Genomic DNA, 15134 nt, shown 5'->3' with positions numbered 1-15134 from the left:
TCACACACACAGGAACACACACACACGGACACATACACAGATACATATACATACAGGCGCACACGCACACACACACACGAGGTAAATGCTAAAATGGAGGTGGGATGTGCTTTCTGATTAGTGCACTTTCTGTATGGTTTTCGAAGACGCTGAAAGTGAAAATTTGTAGCTCAGGACTGCTTTTAAGACCACTCTGTTCAGTTCTGCCACAAGTGACCCGCTGTGCATGTATATAGTTCCTCAGCACCTGCAGCCCACAGGCGCCATTGGGGAAGTGAGGGAGGCCAGGCCCATTGAGGCTGGGGCTGGGGGACCTGGGGACTGTGCCTCAGCTCCCTCTCCACCCTCACCCCTCTGCCAGCCTCCTATAGGCCTCTGTGGGCCTCCTCCTACAGCCAGCTACGCAGGCTGTAGCCGGGATTAAGAGCTTTCTTACGGCTTACTGAACTCATGCACAAATGACTGACTTTCAAAAGTCAGTCATTCTCCCCTCCCTGTTTAATGTGCTTTGAACTTTCAAGGAAAATAAGGAAGGGCACCTCCTATATTCTGTAAAAGTCTCCATTTCCATTTTGGTGTTTGGAGCCCAGTGAAGCCGTTTGAGGCTGCAGGTCCTCTCCCCCAGCCCATTACTGGACAACGTAATCCGCAGTTCGGTGGGAAGCAGGAAGTGTCGGGTCCACTTCCGTGTGCGTCGCACCCACGAGTGCCGCACAGAGGTAGATGAACAAGTACCAACTTTTCTGGAGAAAGGTCAGCTCATTGGCACTTGTGTCTATTGAGTGAATCATCAGCCCTATTAGAACCACGTAGAGCAGAGGTTGCAAGTGTGTGATCTGGTGGCCTGGACGTGACTGTCTGACTCCCACAGTGTTTAACGAGGCGTTCGTTCATTCAGCACGTATTATCGAGAACCTATGCGTGCCAGGCATCGTGCCTAGAGTTCGACGCCAGGTAAACACAAAAGCCACAAAGCCCGAGGGTGGGAAGCAGACAATCAACAGAACAGGTTGTGAGAAGGTGATCCGAACTTGCTCTAGAGGAAGGGAGTGTGTTGGGGAGGGCCTTGCTGACACAAGGCTTGGAAAAATTCCTTCTCTGATGTAAAACCTTACAGAAGTTGCTACTCACCCAACTCCTGAGAGCTTATTGGGAAGCTGTGATCGCCAGTTTCTGGTGTTTCTGTTTATTGGGAGACTGCCTTTCCCTGGCACTGGCTGTGACCCATGATTGTTTTAGAGAGAGTGTGACAACTGCCTGACCGTCACCTGATGGTCGCCTGACATTGCCGGTGAGGTGGAGGGAGCCCTCTCCTGCCACGCTCAAGCCTGACCAGCCACCTCCTGCAACACTCCAGCGTACCTCATGTGGCCACAAAAGCTGCCCTCAGCAAGCCTCTAATCCAGAGCTCATTCCAAGCGTTGGGTACAATTTCTTACTGCCCCCGGGCGGTGTTCTAGAGAGTCCACTGAGAGGGAATCCCGGCAGGGCTGCCATGGAGGTGATCTGCAGTGATGAGACAATAGCCAGTGGACCCGATGTGTAGCCAGCCTGAAAAACAAGCGCCTTCCGTCCACACAACGGAGGAACAACTTCTCCCCGAATTGGAAAATTAGTACACACAGCAAAACAACCAGCCAAGCTGACCAAAAAATTAGAGTTATTATGTCCTAAGTGCCTCCAAGGTAGCACAAATATAGTAGCATGGCAGCCTCATTCCCGCTGGCTCTGAGGGGCAAATAAATTGTAGCTCATTTCTTTCTTTTTCTTTCTTTCTTTTTTTTTTTAAACAATTTCTATTTTTATTTTAAAAATGTTGGATTGTTGTGAACAGAATCAAAACATATAACATAACATTTGCCAACATTAAGTGCATTCACACTGTTGAGCAGCCATCATCACCGTCCATCTCCAGAACTCTTTCATCTCTCCAGCCTGAAACTCTGCCCCCATTAAACACTCGCCCACCTTGTGCCTCCACCCAGCCCCTGGCAACCACCATTCTGCTTTCTGTTCTACGAATTTGACCCCTCCAGATACTTCATGAATGGGAATCATACAGTCTCTGTCCTTTTATCCTGGCTGATTTCACTTAGTATCATGTCTTCAAGGCTCGTCGATGTGGCATGTGTCAGAATTTCCTTCCTTTTTAAGGCTGAATCATATTTATTGTATGGACAGATCCCATTTTGTTTCTCCACTCATCTGTGGATGGACTTTGGGTTGCGTCCACCTTTTTGCTATTGCGAATAGCCCTTCAGTAACTGTGGGTGATGCTGCTTGTTTTCATTCACAGATCTGGTCCCTCCATGAGCCTGGGCCACTGGGAGTGTGTGGGGAGAAACTATGAGTCAGTGACATCCCCAATGTGAAGGGAGCCGAGGGGAGTCTGGGGCCCCTCCCCCTTGGCCTGATCTTGGAATAATATCAATTTGATTCCGACATCATGAAATATTCTTACTCCTTACAGCGACTGGGGTGTCATCTCCATTTCACCAAGGGGGAACTGACAGCCAAAGAGGAAAACTGTCTAGAAGTCACTCAGCTAGTACGTGACAGACCTGGGTCGACACCTTACTGGTTCCAAAGCGTGGGACTCCCTTAATATTCATGACATGACACTGTTTTTGTAATTTTATGGTGTTTAATGGTGATTTTTATGATTAGATAGGTCTTAACATCTGAGAATGCAGTGAGCACATTGATTACCATCCTTCTTTCAGGCAACCCTGTGACATGATTTTTAGTTCCATTAGGTGGCAGTGACTGAGACTGACAAACAGGTGCCCTAGGTTCTGCCCTGGTGCTACCTCTAGCACTCACAGGTGTGTCGTCTGTTGGCCTAGAGACTAGGAAAAGTGGGCACACACTTTCTTTGGGGGAAATGAAAGAAAGCATTCTTTTTTTTTTTTCTTTTTCCTAGCAAACACATCAGCCTCTGGAAGTGGACACCCAGGTGAGTGTGGGGCCTTCCAGGGTGGACCCCAGGGAGGCAGCCACCCCTCCAAGCCCAGGGACCTGCATGACTTTTTGTGATGAAACTGCTTTCCAAGTCTAAAGCAATTTATTTTGAAAAACCCATAGAAACTGCCTTTGGGAGAGATTTTTGTTTTTATTTTTATTTACTTATTTATTTAATTATTTAATTATTTTTCAGATGGAGTCTTGCTCTGTCACAGAGGCTGGAGTGCAGTGGCACGATCTCAGCTCACTGCAACCTTCCCCTCCCGGTTTCAAGTGATTCTCCTGCCTCAGCCTCCTGAGTAGCTGGGACTACAGGCACGCGCCACCACGCCCAGCTAAGTTTTGTATTTTCAGTAGAGACAGGGTTTCACCATTTTGGCCAGGATGGTTTCGATCTCTTGACCTTGTGATCCACCCACCATGGCCTCCCAAAATGTTGGGATTACAGGTGTGAGCCACCGCACCCAGCCTTTTATTTTTTTTTTTTTATTTTGAGACAGGGTATCACTTTGTCACCCAGGCTGGAGTGCAGTGATGTGAACATGGCTCACTGCAGCCTCGGCCTCCAGGGCTCAAATCAATCCTCCCACCTCAGCCCCCAAGTAGCTGGGACTACAGGCATGCCCCATCATGCCCAGCTAATTTTGGTATTTTTTGTAGAGATGGAGTTTTGCCATGTTGCCCAGGCTGGTCTTGAACTCCTGAGCTCAAGCAATCTGCCTACCTGAGCCTCAGAAAGTGCTAGAATTATAGGCGTGAGCCACCGCACCCGGCCTAGATTTTTTTTTTTTTTTTTTTTTTTTTGAGACGGAGTCTTGCTGTGTCTCCTGGGCTGGAGTGCAGTGGCCGGATCTCAGCTCACTGCAAGCTCCGCCTCCCGGGTTTTACGCCATTCTCCTGCCTCAGCCTCCGGAGTCGCTGGGACTACAGGCGCCCGCCACCTCGCCCGGCTAGTTTTTTGTATTTTTTTTAGTAGAGACGGGGTTTCACCGTGTTAGCCAGGATGGTCTCGATCTCCTGACCTCATGATCCGCCCGTCTCGGCCTCCCAAAGTGCTGGGATTACAGGCTTGAGCCACCACGCCCGGCCTTTTTTTAAAGAACTATAAACCTTTTTGTTTTTCTCACTAGAAATGTGATGAAAACTCATGAAATGGTTCAAAGAAGATTCCACATCAGGGCCAATAGCAGTGTTCTGGGGTGAGTTAACGGCTTGTCAAACCAACACAGGACCAAGAGCCAGGATGAGGACAGCCGCGGGTGACTGTACCCAGGCCACTTGCCTCCTTCTGCACCTCCCTTCCCTCCTCCCATACCTGCCCTTCCATCCCCTCCACCCCCACAGCCCCCATCCCAAGGGCCTCCTTTTCCCTGAGGAATTTCAGCATGAATAATGACAAGAGAAAGGGTGGGCAGTTGTGACATAAATAGAGGACAAAGAGGGCAGCTCTGGGGAGGAAGTCATTTTCTGTCTCTAGGTATGTTCAGATCTGCCAAGTGGTATGCGTAGGCATGGCGCCATTTTCCATATGTATTTCAGTTCAGTTGGAAATGCGATTCTTATGGGCTTCTTGAATCTATATATTTTAAAATTCTAATTGTGGTAAAATACACATAACAGGAAAGTGACCATTTTAACCATTTTCAGGTGTACAGTTCTGGGTCACTGAACACATTCACAGTGTTGTGCAACCATCACCACCATCCTTTTCCAGAAGTTTTCCATCTTCCCAAACTGAAACTGTCCCCAGGAAGCAGCTCTCCATTCCCCTCCCCACAGCCCCTAGTGGTCTCCATTCTAGTTTCTGTCTTCATGAGTGTGACCAGTCTAAGGATCTTGTACAGGTGGAATTGTGTCATGTTTGTTCTTTGGTGTCTGGCTTATTTCACTCAGCATGAAGTCCTCAAGTTTCATCCATGTTGTAGCATGTGTCAGAATTTCCTCCCTTTTTAAAGCTGAATAATAATAATAATATTATTATTTTTTTTTTAGGGGGACGGTCTTGCTCTGTTGCCCAGGCTGGAATGCAGTGGCATGATCATAGCTCACTACAGTCTTGAATTTCTGGGCTCAAGCAGTGCTCCTGCCTCAGCCTTCCGAGCAGCTGGGACCACATGTGAGTGCCATTATGCCCGACTAATTTTTATTTATTTATTTATTTTTAATTTTTTTAATTTTGAGATGGAGTTTCACTCTTGTTGCCCAGGCTGCAGTGCAGTGGCATGATCTCGGCTCACTGCAACCTCTGCCTCCTTGGTTCAAGCAATTGTCCTGCCTCAGTCTCTCAAGCAGCTGGGATTACAGGCACCCACCATTGTGTCTGGCTAATTTTTTGTATTTTTAGTAGAGATGGGGTTTCATCATATTGGTCAGGCTGGCCTCAAACTCCTGACCTCAGGTGATCCACCCACCTCGGCCTACCAAAGTGCTGGGATTACAGGCATGAGCCACCGGGCCCAGCCCTTGTTTATTTTTTTGAGACAGAGTTTTGCTCTTGTCACCCTGGCTGGGTGCAGTGGTACGTACGATCTTGGCTTACTGCAACCTCCGCTTCCTGGGTTCAAGCGATTCTCCTGCCTCAGTCTCCAGAGTAGGTGGGATTACAGGCATGCACCACCACGCCCAGCTAATTTTTGTATTTTTAGTAGAAATGCGGTTTCACTATGTTGACCAGGCTGGTCTTGAACTCTTGACCTCAGGAGATCCACCTGCCTCAGCCTCCTAAAGTGCTGGGATTACAGACATGAGCCACTGCGCCTGGCCTGCACAGCTAATTTTAATTTTAATTTAAAATTTTTTTTTGTAGAGAGGGGTGTCTCACTGTGTTGTCCACATTGATCTTGAACTCCAGGCCTCAAGCAATGCTCCTTCCTCAGCCTCCCAAAGCGTTGAGATTATAGGCGTGAGCCAATTGGCCTAAAACTGTTTTGTTTTGAAATAAAGGTAAACCATAAAAATGGGTAGGCAGGTGAAAATTTTGGTCAGCCTGCGGATTATTTTTATTTACCCTGAATCTTGCGTTTATTAAGCATCGCTATGGGTTAAGGACTAGGCAAAGCATTTTAAGTTCATTCTTTACTCCTTGCAACTTTATTTCCATTTTTCAGACAAGAAAACTCATCTACAAAGTCAAAGACGTTAGATAACGTTCCCAAAGTCAGCTGTGGGAGAAGAGAGGTGCAGGATTCAGCCCCTTGTCCATGACCACAGCGGCTCCCCTGGACTCGGGCGTGGAACTGTCCACCGTACAGGACCGTGGCGAGTTCCTGGTGAGGAGACTCCCTTCTAATGGATAGGACCGCGCAGACGATGAAGCCCACGGAAGGCGTCTCCTTCCACGCTCGGCCAGCCTGGGCTCTGCGGCGCCAGCAGCAGGCGCTGTGGTCCCCGCGTCCCTCCCGGGCCTCCCGCGGCGCTGTGCGGAGCGCACTTGGCACTTGCTCCCAGGTATGCAGCGCCCCGCGCGGCGACCCAGCCAGCCCAGGCTCAGACTCGGACCCGCGCCGTTTCCTCGCCACCCCTCCCGAGGGAAACGGCCCTGATCCGTGTGTCCATGCTTTCTTTTCTTTCTTTTTTTTTTGAGGCGGAGTCTCGCTCTGTCGCCCAGGCTGGAGTGCAGTGGCCGGATCTCAGCTCACTGCAAGCTCCGCCTTTCCGGGTTTACGCCATTCTCCTGCCTCAGCCTCCCGAGTAGCTGGGACCACAGGCGCCGCCACCTCGGCCGGCTAGTTTTTTGTATTTTTTAGTAGAGACGGGGTTTCACCGTGTTAGCCAGGATGGTCTCGATCTCCTGACCTTGTGATCCACCCGCCTTGGCCTCCCAAAGTGCTGGGATTACAGGCCTGAGCCACCGCGCCCGGCCTTTTTTATTTTTATTTATTTATTTATTTTTGAGACGGAGTCTCGCTCTGTCCCCCAGGCCGAAGTGCAGTGGCCGGATCTCAGCTCACTGCAAGCTCCGCCTCCTGGGTTCCCGCCATTCTCCTGCCTCAGTCTCCCGAGTAGCTGGACTACAGGCGCCGCCACCTCGCCCGGCTAGTTTTTTGTATTTTTTTTAGTAGAGACGGGGTTTCACCGTGTTAGCCAGGATGGTCTCGATCTCCTGACCTCGTGATCCGCCCGCATCAGCCTCCCAAAGTGCTGGGATTACAGGCTTGAGCCACCGCGCCCGGCTTTTTCTTTTTTTTAAGGCCGGGTCTTGCTCTGTGGTCCAGGCTGGAGTGCAGTGGCGCCATCACGGCTCACTGCAGCCTGGAACTCCCAGGCTCACGCCATCCTCCCACTCAGCCGCCCCACTAGCTGGGATGGCAGGCCTGGGCCACCGCACCCGGCCTATTTTGTTGTTGTTGTTGTTGTTTTGAAGAGACGAGGTCTCCCTATGTTGCTCAAGTTGCACTCGTGCCTTCTTACCACGGCCCCGCTCCTCTCGTCGGTGCCACTCGCGCACTGTCCCCAGGGTCCGGGCCGTCCTGGCCCGCAGTGAGCAAGGGACCCACAGGCTGCGGCCTGGGACTGTTAAACATTTCCCTCCACAGGCCGCGACTGTCTTCCCCAAACTGTCCTTCAGGACGGGTGTTTGCACTTGCCTGCAATATGGGAAATTCCCACCAATTTGTGTTTGGAGGAGCTGAGTTTTGAGTTCTGGGTGTGGAGCTCTGAAAGCTTTCCCAGCCCCCAGGCCGGCGGCTTGGCGTTATACTGTGTCCCTGGGAATCATCTCACCCCTGGGTTCAGAAAGCAGGAAGGCTGCAGGTGGGAAATGCGTTCCTTCTCCAGCACTGAAAATCAGACGCATTCCAGTGTTGCCAACAGTGTCACAGAGGCAGACACAGCGGGCCCCTTACATAGAATTCCAAGCGGGACAGCTTCCCAAGAACCACAAACTCCAGCGTCCTAAAGCAAAGATCTCTTTCTCGCTCTCATGAAGCCCTATGGGGCTTGAGAGAACCTGCTCAAGGGCAGACTTAAACGAGACAGGAACAAGGTGAACTTTTATGTTATTTCTTCAGAAGAACTCGCTGCAGGCATCGGCAACGCTTGAACCCTGGGAGAACGTGTGTTTTCACTCTGGGGAAAGCCTGTGAGAGATGGGACGGCCCCTGCAGTGACTTCTCAAACTGCTTCTGTTCGGAAAAAAGGTCTTCCTCCTTATTACATCCAAGATAACAAAAAGTGTGATTCTGAATACCTGCTTAGGGAGTCTGTCAATGAAAGCAACGCACTGCAGAACTAGTGGTTTAAACTTAAGGCCACTTTTATTATTTTAGAAAATGTTTACTTCCAGTTACAGTGTAATCCAGGAAAGACACTGTTATGGCACAAAAATTAAGTTTTAGTAAGAGTTTTGCAAATACATGAGCTAAATGAACATTTACACACCAAACAGCTTCAAATATGGTATTTTCTGGAAACAGTTTGTTGCTTTGAGTGTTATTCAAATCCCTAACTTGTTTGCCTTGTTATGTTCTGTAATGTAAAGGGGAAAACATCTTTTGGGCAGTCAGAAACCACAGAGCGAGTCAACCCAAGATTTGCACTGTAATATAAAACTCGGAAGAAAAGTGCCTTGCCTGACCTTAAATGTACGATGTGCATATGTTACATTAAAGGTTATGTAGGATATCCTCAATTTGTGGGAGTGGCAGGTGGTGATGGTGGCAGGACTCTACTCATCTTTGGAAAATATATTTACTCTCTTAAATCATGCAATAATCTCTTTAAGTATTTATCTTGGTAGAGATTCATGAATTAGTGTTACAAATATCAGAAGTTAGGCCGGGCGCGGTGGCTCAAGCCTGTAATCCCAGCACTTTGGGAGGCCGAGACGGGCGGATCACGAGGTCAGGAGATCGAGACCATCCTGGCTAACACGGTGAAACCCCATCTCTATTAAAAATACAAAAACCAGCTGGGCGAGGTGGCGGGCGCCTGTAGTCTCAGCTACTCGGGAGGCTGAGGCAGGAGAATGGCATAAACCTGGGAGGCGAGGTTTCTCATAAACCTTGCAGTGAGCTGAGATCCGGCCACTGCACTCCAGTCCTGGCAACAGAGCAAGACTCTGCCTCAAAAAAAAAAAAAAAAACCAAATATCAGAAGTTCAAAAAATTCAGAAAAAAGGACTTTATTCAGTAATACAAAATAATTAAGGTGTTAATAATACTTTTTAAAAAGCCTAAAGTGAAAGGAGACCTAAACCCTGTTGGGTTAATTTTTTATAAAGTGATGTTTAAATGATATTCATAGTTATTATTCTAGGTATTGTTGTGTAGGAATTCTATGATCTATCCACTTACTTGTCCAGAGTCGAACAAATCCAGGATAAATGAGAGAGATGCTGGCTTGCTATTTTTCTTTTGTAAATTTAAGGATTTCTTGGTGTCAATTCTATTAAAAAATACAAGAATAACTCAGTAAAAGTTTAAAAAGGAGAAAGTGAGTGATAATGTAAGAAATAGTTTTAGAATTTAAAAAATGAATTTTTGAATTAAAAAAAATGGTCTGGAATCTCGCCCACGGAGAGAGGCAATTTCTATTTTTATTGCATGTTTCAAAGTCTTAAAGGACTAGTTGAGTAGAGAACAATTTCACACTGCCCGAGAGAGAAAGACCCAGCCTTTAGAATCATGGATACCTCAAAGAGAAAAAGGATGTAAAACATGCTTTCATTTCTTATATGAACTGAAATCAGTATGCTAACCTGAAAAAACACCACAGGCACTGTTCTATTGCAAAACCTCACTTCTTTATAGATTAGTGATTTTCAAGTAGGTGAATCTAATTCTACACTCCTATCCACTCTAAATGAGCCCATTAGACTATGGTCAATTGTACAATACTGGTATTTCCATAAACATATTTTGACTAAATTCAATTTTATTTATTTATTTATTTATTTATTTTTTTTTTTGAGACGGAGTCTCGCTCTGTCGCCCAGGTTGGAGTGCAGTGGCCGGATCTCAGCTCACTGCAAGCTCCGCCTCACGGGTTTACGCCATTCTCCTGACTCAGCCTCCCGAGTAGCTGGGACTACAGGCGCCCGCCACCTCGCCCAGCTAGTTTTTTGTATTTTTTAGTAGAGATGGGGTTTCACCGTGTTAGCCAGGATAGTCTCGATCTCCTGACCTCGTGATCCGCCCGTCTCGGCCTCCCAAAGTGCTGGGATTACAGGCTTGAGCCACCGCGCCCGGCCTAAATTCAATTTTAAAATGTAAAAACTAAATACAATTTGAGTTCTCATGCTCATCTCCAACCCCACTCAAAATCAAACTGTGGGTAAACAAGAAGCTTGTTGCTGTTATGAACATTTATTACGGTAGAATTTAAAGAACCAAGTATTCACATCCACTTGTACTTGAGCTGTACTCATAGGCTCTTGGATGATTGCTATTGCATTTTCTAAAACGGCCAAAGCTTTTTATCAGAATGCTTCCCACACTAGGATCTTCTAGCAGCCTTTATCACTCACGAGAACTAAGTCCAGCTGCCCTAGGCCTATGGCATACACTGCATGTAATGAGTTAACTTCGGAGGGAAGTTACGCATCTAGAATGGCTGTAGTTATGCACCAGCCTGGTAAAAGGTGAGAAAGTCACTCACAGTTTTCCAAAGGGCTAACTTCTCTCTTTCTCAATCTGGTTGAAAAAGTCTGCAAGGAGATGTATGGAAAAGTTAGCATTTTTCAAGCCTAGGAGCCTGTCCAGTGAATCCTACAGCAAGGAGAATGTACTAATAAATTATTTGTGTTTGACTGACACGAAAAACTAGTTGCATGCAGGAATCTGAGACTTGGAAATTGCATTCCTTTCATCAAGATTGTTAGTGGAGCACCCTTTATGATAGAAAACAGAAAGTATGTTTGGAGTGTGGTCACAAATGCACCATCAAGAAGTTAATTTATAAAAAGAAATTATTAAATTGGTCTTGCTGAACAAGGGCTAACGATACTCAGTAGAAGTTGGAGGTGAAAAGTGGGAGTAGAAACAGGCTCAACATGACCATCATTTATTTTATAAACAAATGGTGACCAAGATACTACAGTCGTGTGTGCAGGACAGAACATTCTGCCGTCTTCCAGCCATGCCCACACACATAAATAGCCTTCCCTGTCAGGACAGCTCTGGTGTGGAGGGAGAAGGGGGCATACAGCCTGCATGAGCACACGCCCTCCCCCAGGCAGGGATCCCCAGGCACTTACGTTATTTACACTGCAGAAAGCAAACAGGCTGTCCACAAAGAATGATTAGGAAGCTTGAAGTGTTTTTATTCTGTACTTTTTTTTTTTTTGAGACGGAGTCTGGCTCTGTGGCCCAGGCTGGAGTGTAGTGGCCGGATCTCAGCTCACTGCAAGCTCCGCCTCCCGGGTTCACGCCATTCTCCTGCCTCAGCCTCCCGAGTAGCCGGGACTACAGGCGCCCGCCATCTCGCCCGGCTAGTTTTTTGTATTTTTAGTAGAGACGGGGTTTCATCGTGTTAGCCAGGATGGTCTCGATCTCCTGACCTCGTGATCCGCCCGTCTCGGCCTCCCAAAGTGCTGGGATTACAGGCTTGAGCCACCGCGCCCGGCCTGTACTGTTTTTTTTAAAGTGTCGATTGTCATAGATTGATCTATATAAATAATTTTCCTGGCAACAGTAGTTCACTTTTCACTTCCCATTCAAAATCTTCAGAACTTCAAGTATTTGAATGCACTTAAAACTTTCCCCTGCTTTTGTTTTATACAATACATTCTCATTGTAATTAGGTGACTCAGGAAGTTAAAGAATTTGTTTTAAAAGAAAGTTCAAAATCTTTACTAGTATGCATTAGGACAAATTAGCACTGTTTCCGCCACTAATCATTTTAACAGTATTTAGAGAAAGAAACACACTATTTTTCTTTCATTTTTCCTGAAAGAAAGTGGGAGAAAATAGGCATATCTGTACCATTCAAAGCACAAAAATAATCATTTAGAAAATAAATACCTACAGCATACCTGACACACTTTTATGTCAATTTCCTCAACTGTTTAAAAACGGCCTCAGGTGTGGCTGCGTCTCCACCTGCCTTCTGCCAGCAACCTCTGGGGCCCGTGCCCACTGAGCCTGCCTCTGGAGGGCAACTGCTCTTTGTCACTTGTCATGAAGCCTGGAGCTTGATATCCTGGGCTTCACATGCAATTTCGGAAACTCAAAGGACACTGCATAGACTTGCTGTCAATCTTTTTTTAGTGCAGTTTGGCAAATATCCCAAATGAAATTCAACTCTAAGTTAAAAGTATCAAACAGAGATAGAGCTGAGTGCCTCTGTGACTCTCGGGGCTGCCCAGAGGCTCTGGAGAGCTTAGGAATAGCCAACCCAGCTGCCCTGGAGCTGAAGGCACTGCAGGATACCTGTTGCTTCACCACAGCAGAACAGTTACCCCCAGAGACAGCCCTCAGCAACCACACTTCTGGGCTGCTGTGAAGATCTTCAAGGCCCACAACCCTTGTCCCCCCAACCCCCAAACTCAGAAAGTGGGAGTTAGCCCCACTGCAACTCACAGTGCTAAGAACAGCAAGCATTGAACACGGAAACCTGACCTCTCCTCCATCGTCCACCTCCTGGGATGCCAGCCGCTCACTTTCAGGTTCTATCTGCTGGTGGCAAGTGCACTTGGGTTTTGGTTTCTAAGAAGATGATCACGACACAGCTGCCTGGAGGCGGGCACCGGGCTCTAGACAGCCAAGTCCTCCGGCCTGGTCCGCCCACTGCTGGCCCTGCTGGCCCGACCTGGGTCTCCGGGGAGCAAGGGCGGCTGGTGCATCTGAGCCGCGGTGGTCACGGCCTGCTCCTCCTCGGGGGTCCCCGCCAGGGCGCTCCCCTCCAGACTGCTGCTGCCATCCCGCAGCAGGGGCGCCGCGCCAGCCTCGGCCTCGTGCGTGAGCGGCCGGGAGCTGCTGCCGGTGGGGCTGGGGGCCGCGGGCGGGGGCGCCGCCGGGTAGGCCTGGAGCTCGGGGCGCTGCTGCTCGGCCGCCCGGCGGGCCCAGTTCTGCTCGCTCACCGGCAGGTGGCGGCGGCCGCTGCAGAGCTGGGCGGACGGGCGCGTGCCGCGCGCCTCGGGCAGGGCGGGCGTTCGGAAGTCCGCGGCGGGGGGCGGGGCCCCGGGGTAGCCCACGGCGCGGGCCTGTCCCGCGGGGGCAGCGGCGTGCGCATAGTAGGGCGGGAACCCGAGGGCCACGGCCGTGGGCCGGGAGCTGGGGGGCGGGGCATCGGGGGCGTCCGGGCCGAGGCTGGCCACGCCCTGCTTGAGCTTCCTCCAGCCCAGGTGGTAGATCTCCAGCAGGTTGAGCAGCAGCGACGCGCAGGCCACGGCCAGCATGAAGATGACGAAGACGGTCTTCTCCGTGGGCCTGGAGATGAAGCAGTCCACGGCGTTGGGGCAGGGCCAGCGGTCGCAGCGGTACAGCGGCTGCAGCTCGAAGCCGTACAGCAGGTACTGGCCGGCGATGAAGCCCACCTCCAGCAGCGTCTTGAAGATGATGTTGAAGACGTAGGTTCGCAGCAGCGCCCCGGCCATGCGCACCCGGCCGCCGTCGTCCCGCGAGCGGGGCTCGTCCTGCGGCGGCTCCCGGGCGCTGGGGCCGTCTCTCCTGGGCGGCTCCGGCTCCTGCCTCTCCTTGCGCTTCTCCTCCAGGCGCACCAGGTGCAGCACGTGGCCCAGGTAGATGAGGGTGGGCGTGGACACGAAGATGATCTGCAGCGCCCAGAAGCGGATGTGGGAGATCGGGAAGGCCCGGTCGTAGCAGACGTTCTCGCAGCCCGGCTGCTGCGTGTTGCAGGTGAAGTCGGCCTGCTCGTCGCCCCACACCTCCTCCGCCGCCGCCCCCAGCACCAGGATGCGGAAGATGAACAGCACGGTCAGCCACACCTTGCCGATGACCGTGGAGTGCTCCTGCGCATTTTCTAAGAGTCTGCCCAGAAAGCTCCAGTCGCCCATCGCTTCAGATTCCTAACCTGTAAGAGGAAAACGCTCATGAACACCGGGCTGCAACGGCTGAGGGCCAGGGTTCGCGCCCCTGGGCGGCGATGGTACTGATGGGCAGCTTCTCCACAGGGCAGGCATCGCAGCTCCCCAGGACCCGGACGAGCAGGCGCTACACAAGTGCAAGCGTCCATGAGGAACCACAGGTCAAACTCTTCATTTCAGACAGGAGGAAGCCAGAGCCAGAAGAGAAAATACCCCCCGCTGGCCTCCAGGCTGCCCAAATCCTCGCCCTGAGGCTGACCCTACACGAGCTCCGGGGCTGTGCGCGCTTGGGCCCATTCTGAATCATCACCGTTCTGTTCTGGTGGGATTACAGCAACCTTTTCCCACACTGCTGCCATCCCCATGCCCATGCCACCTTCAGAACTTCTGCCATGTTAATCTGATACCTCTTCTACTGTTTGCTTTTTCTGTCTTCACATCAACTCTTTACGCTTAAATTTATCTAAACTAGGAAAGTTTACATCATTACTACTGTCAATGGAAAACTGGCACTAATTCCTTCCATGGGTGGTAGCTTTAAGAGTAAATACATTCCAACTCACTCAGCTGTGTTTTGGAATAAGGAAATAAAGGCTTACTCCCCCTTTTTAAAAAAGAATAAACTCCTTGATGACAAGGAAGTTGATACATTCTATGGCACATTGCTTGCTTGAGCTCTGGGTGTAAGCTCTCTTTGTTGCAAAGAGGAAGAGGAGGAGTATTGGAGAGGTGTTAAACAGACTAGTATCAAACCAAACCCCTCTCCAAGGCCACTATTAGGGTAGAAACAGAATTGATAAGGGAACAATCTTCTCACACAGGATTCAGCATCAACTGACAACCACCTGAAATCACCTCACCTGACTGAGTGCCCACATGGGATTCTAGGCAGACCTGGAGGGGTGGTGGATGGGGACAGAGGAAGCCCTTGGGGTGAACCGAGCTTGAGGATCCTGCCAGGACCAGGGGCCAGCTCAGCAGAGCCGGGCCTTCAGTGGCCGTCACCCAACAGCACTCGTGGGTACCCAGGATGTCTGGGGGTGGAAACAGCATGTCCCGAGTCGGTCAGCGTGCAAGTGAGTGGAGCCCAGCCAGTGTGGGAGATGGCATGGATCCTCGGTCTTCTGGGTCAGAGTGCCCATGGGTGCTGGGCAGGGCTCACCAGCCACACCTGCCTCAGAGGTGT

General features: G+C 49.9%; 1 protein-coding gene and 1 long non-coding RNA gene across 2 annotated transcripts in view; one reads left to right on the top strand and one right to left on the bottom strand.

Moving 5' to 3' along the window:
- LOC116418654 overlaps positions 1-5008 on the top strand; it is an 18644-nt gene extending 13636 nt beyond the window's left edge. Inside the window, exons 3-5 of the long non-coding RNA XR_004228766.1 lie at positions 2924-2956; positions 4095-4163; positions 4957-5008. This is a non-coding gene — a long non-coding RNA (uncharacterized LOC116418654). The remainder of the gene's footprint in view (positions 1-2923; positions 2957-4094; positions 4164-4956) is intronic.
- A 7579-nt stretch (positions 5009-12587) lies between these two features.
- Positions 12588-13918, bottom strand: GJA3 (gap junction protein alpha 3). Its single transcript, XM_023195485.1, has one exon. The coding sequence runs from the start codon at positions 13916-13918 to the stop codon at positions 12656-12658; it is 1263 nt and encodes a 420-aa protein (XP_023051253.1). The 3' UTR covers positions 12588-12655.
- Between the last annotated feature and the right edge of the window lie 1216 nt (positions 13919-15134).

The sequence above is a fragment of the Piliocolobus tephrosceles genome, unplaced genomic scaffold (genome assembly GCF_002776525.5).
Source record: "Piliocolobus tephrosceles isolate RC106 unplaced genomic scaffold, ASM277652v3 unscaffolded_30926, whole genome shotgun sequence".
In the NCBI taxonomy this organism is placed as follows: Eukaryota; Metazoa; Chordata; class Mammalia; order Primates; family Cercopithecidae; genus Piliocolobus; species Piliocolobus tephrosceles.
Note: the sequence above shows the minus strand (reverse complement) of the source record. Positions and strands in the feature narration are given on the sequence as shown.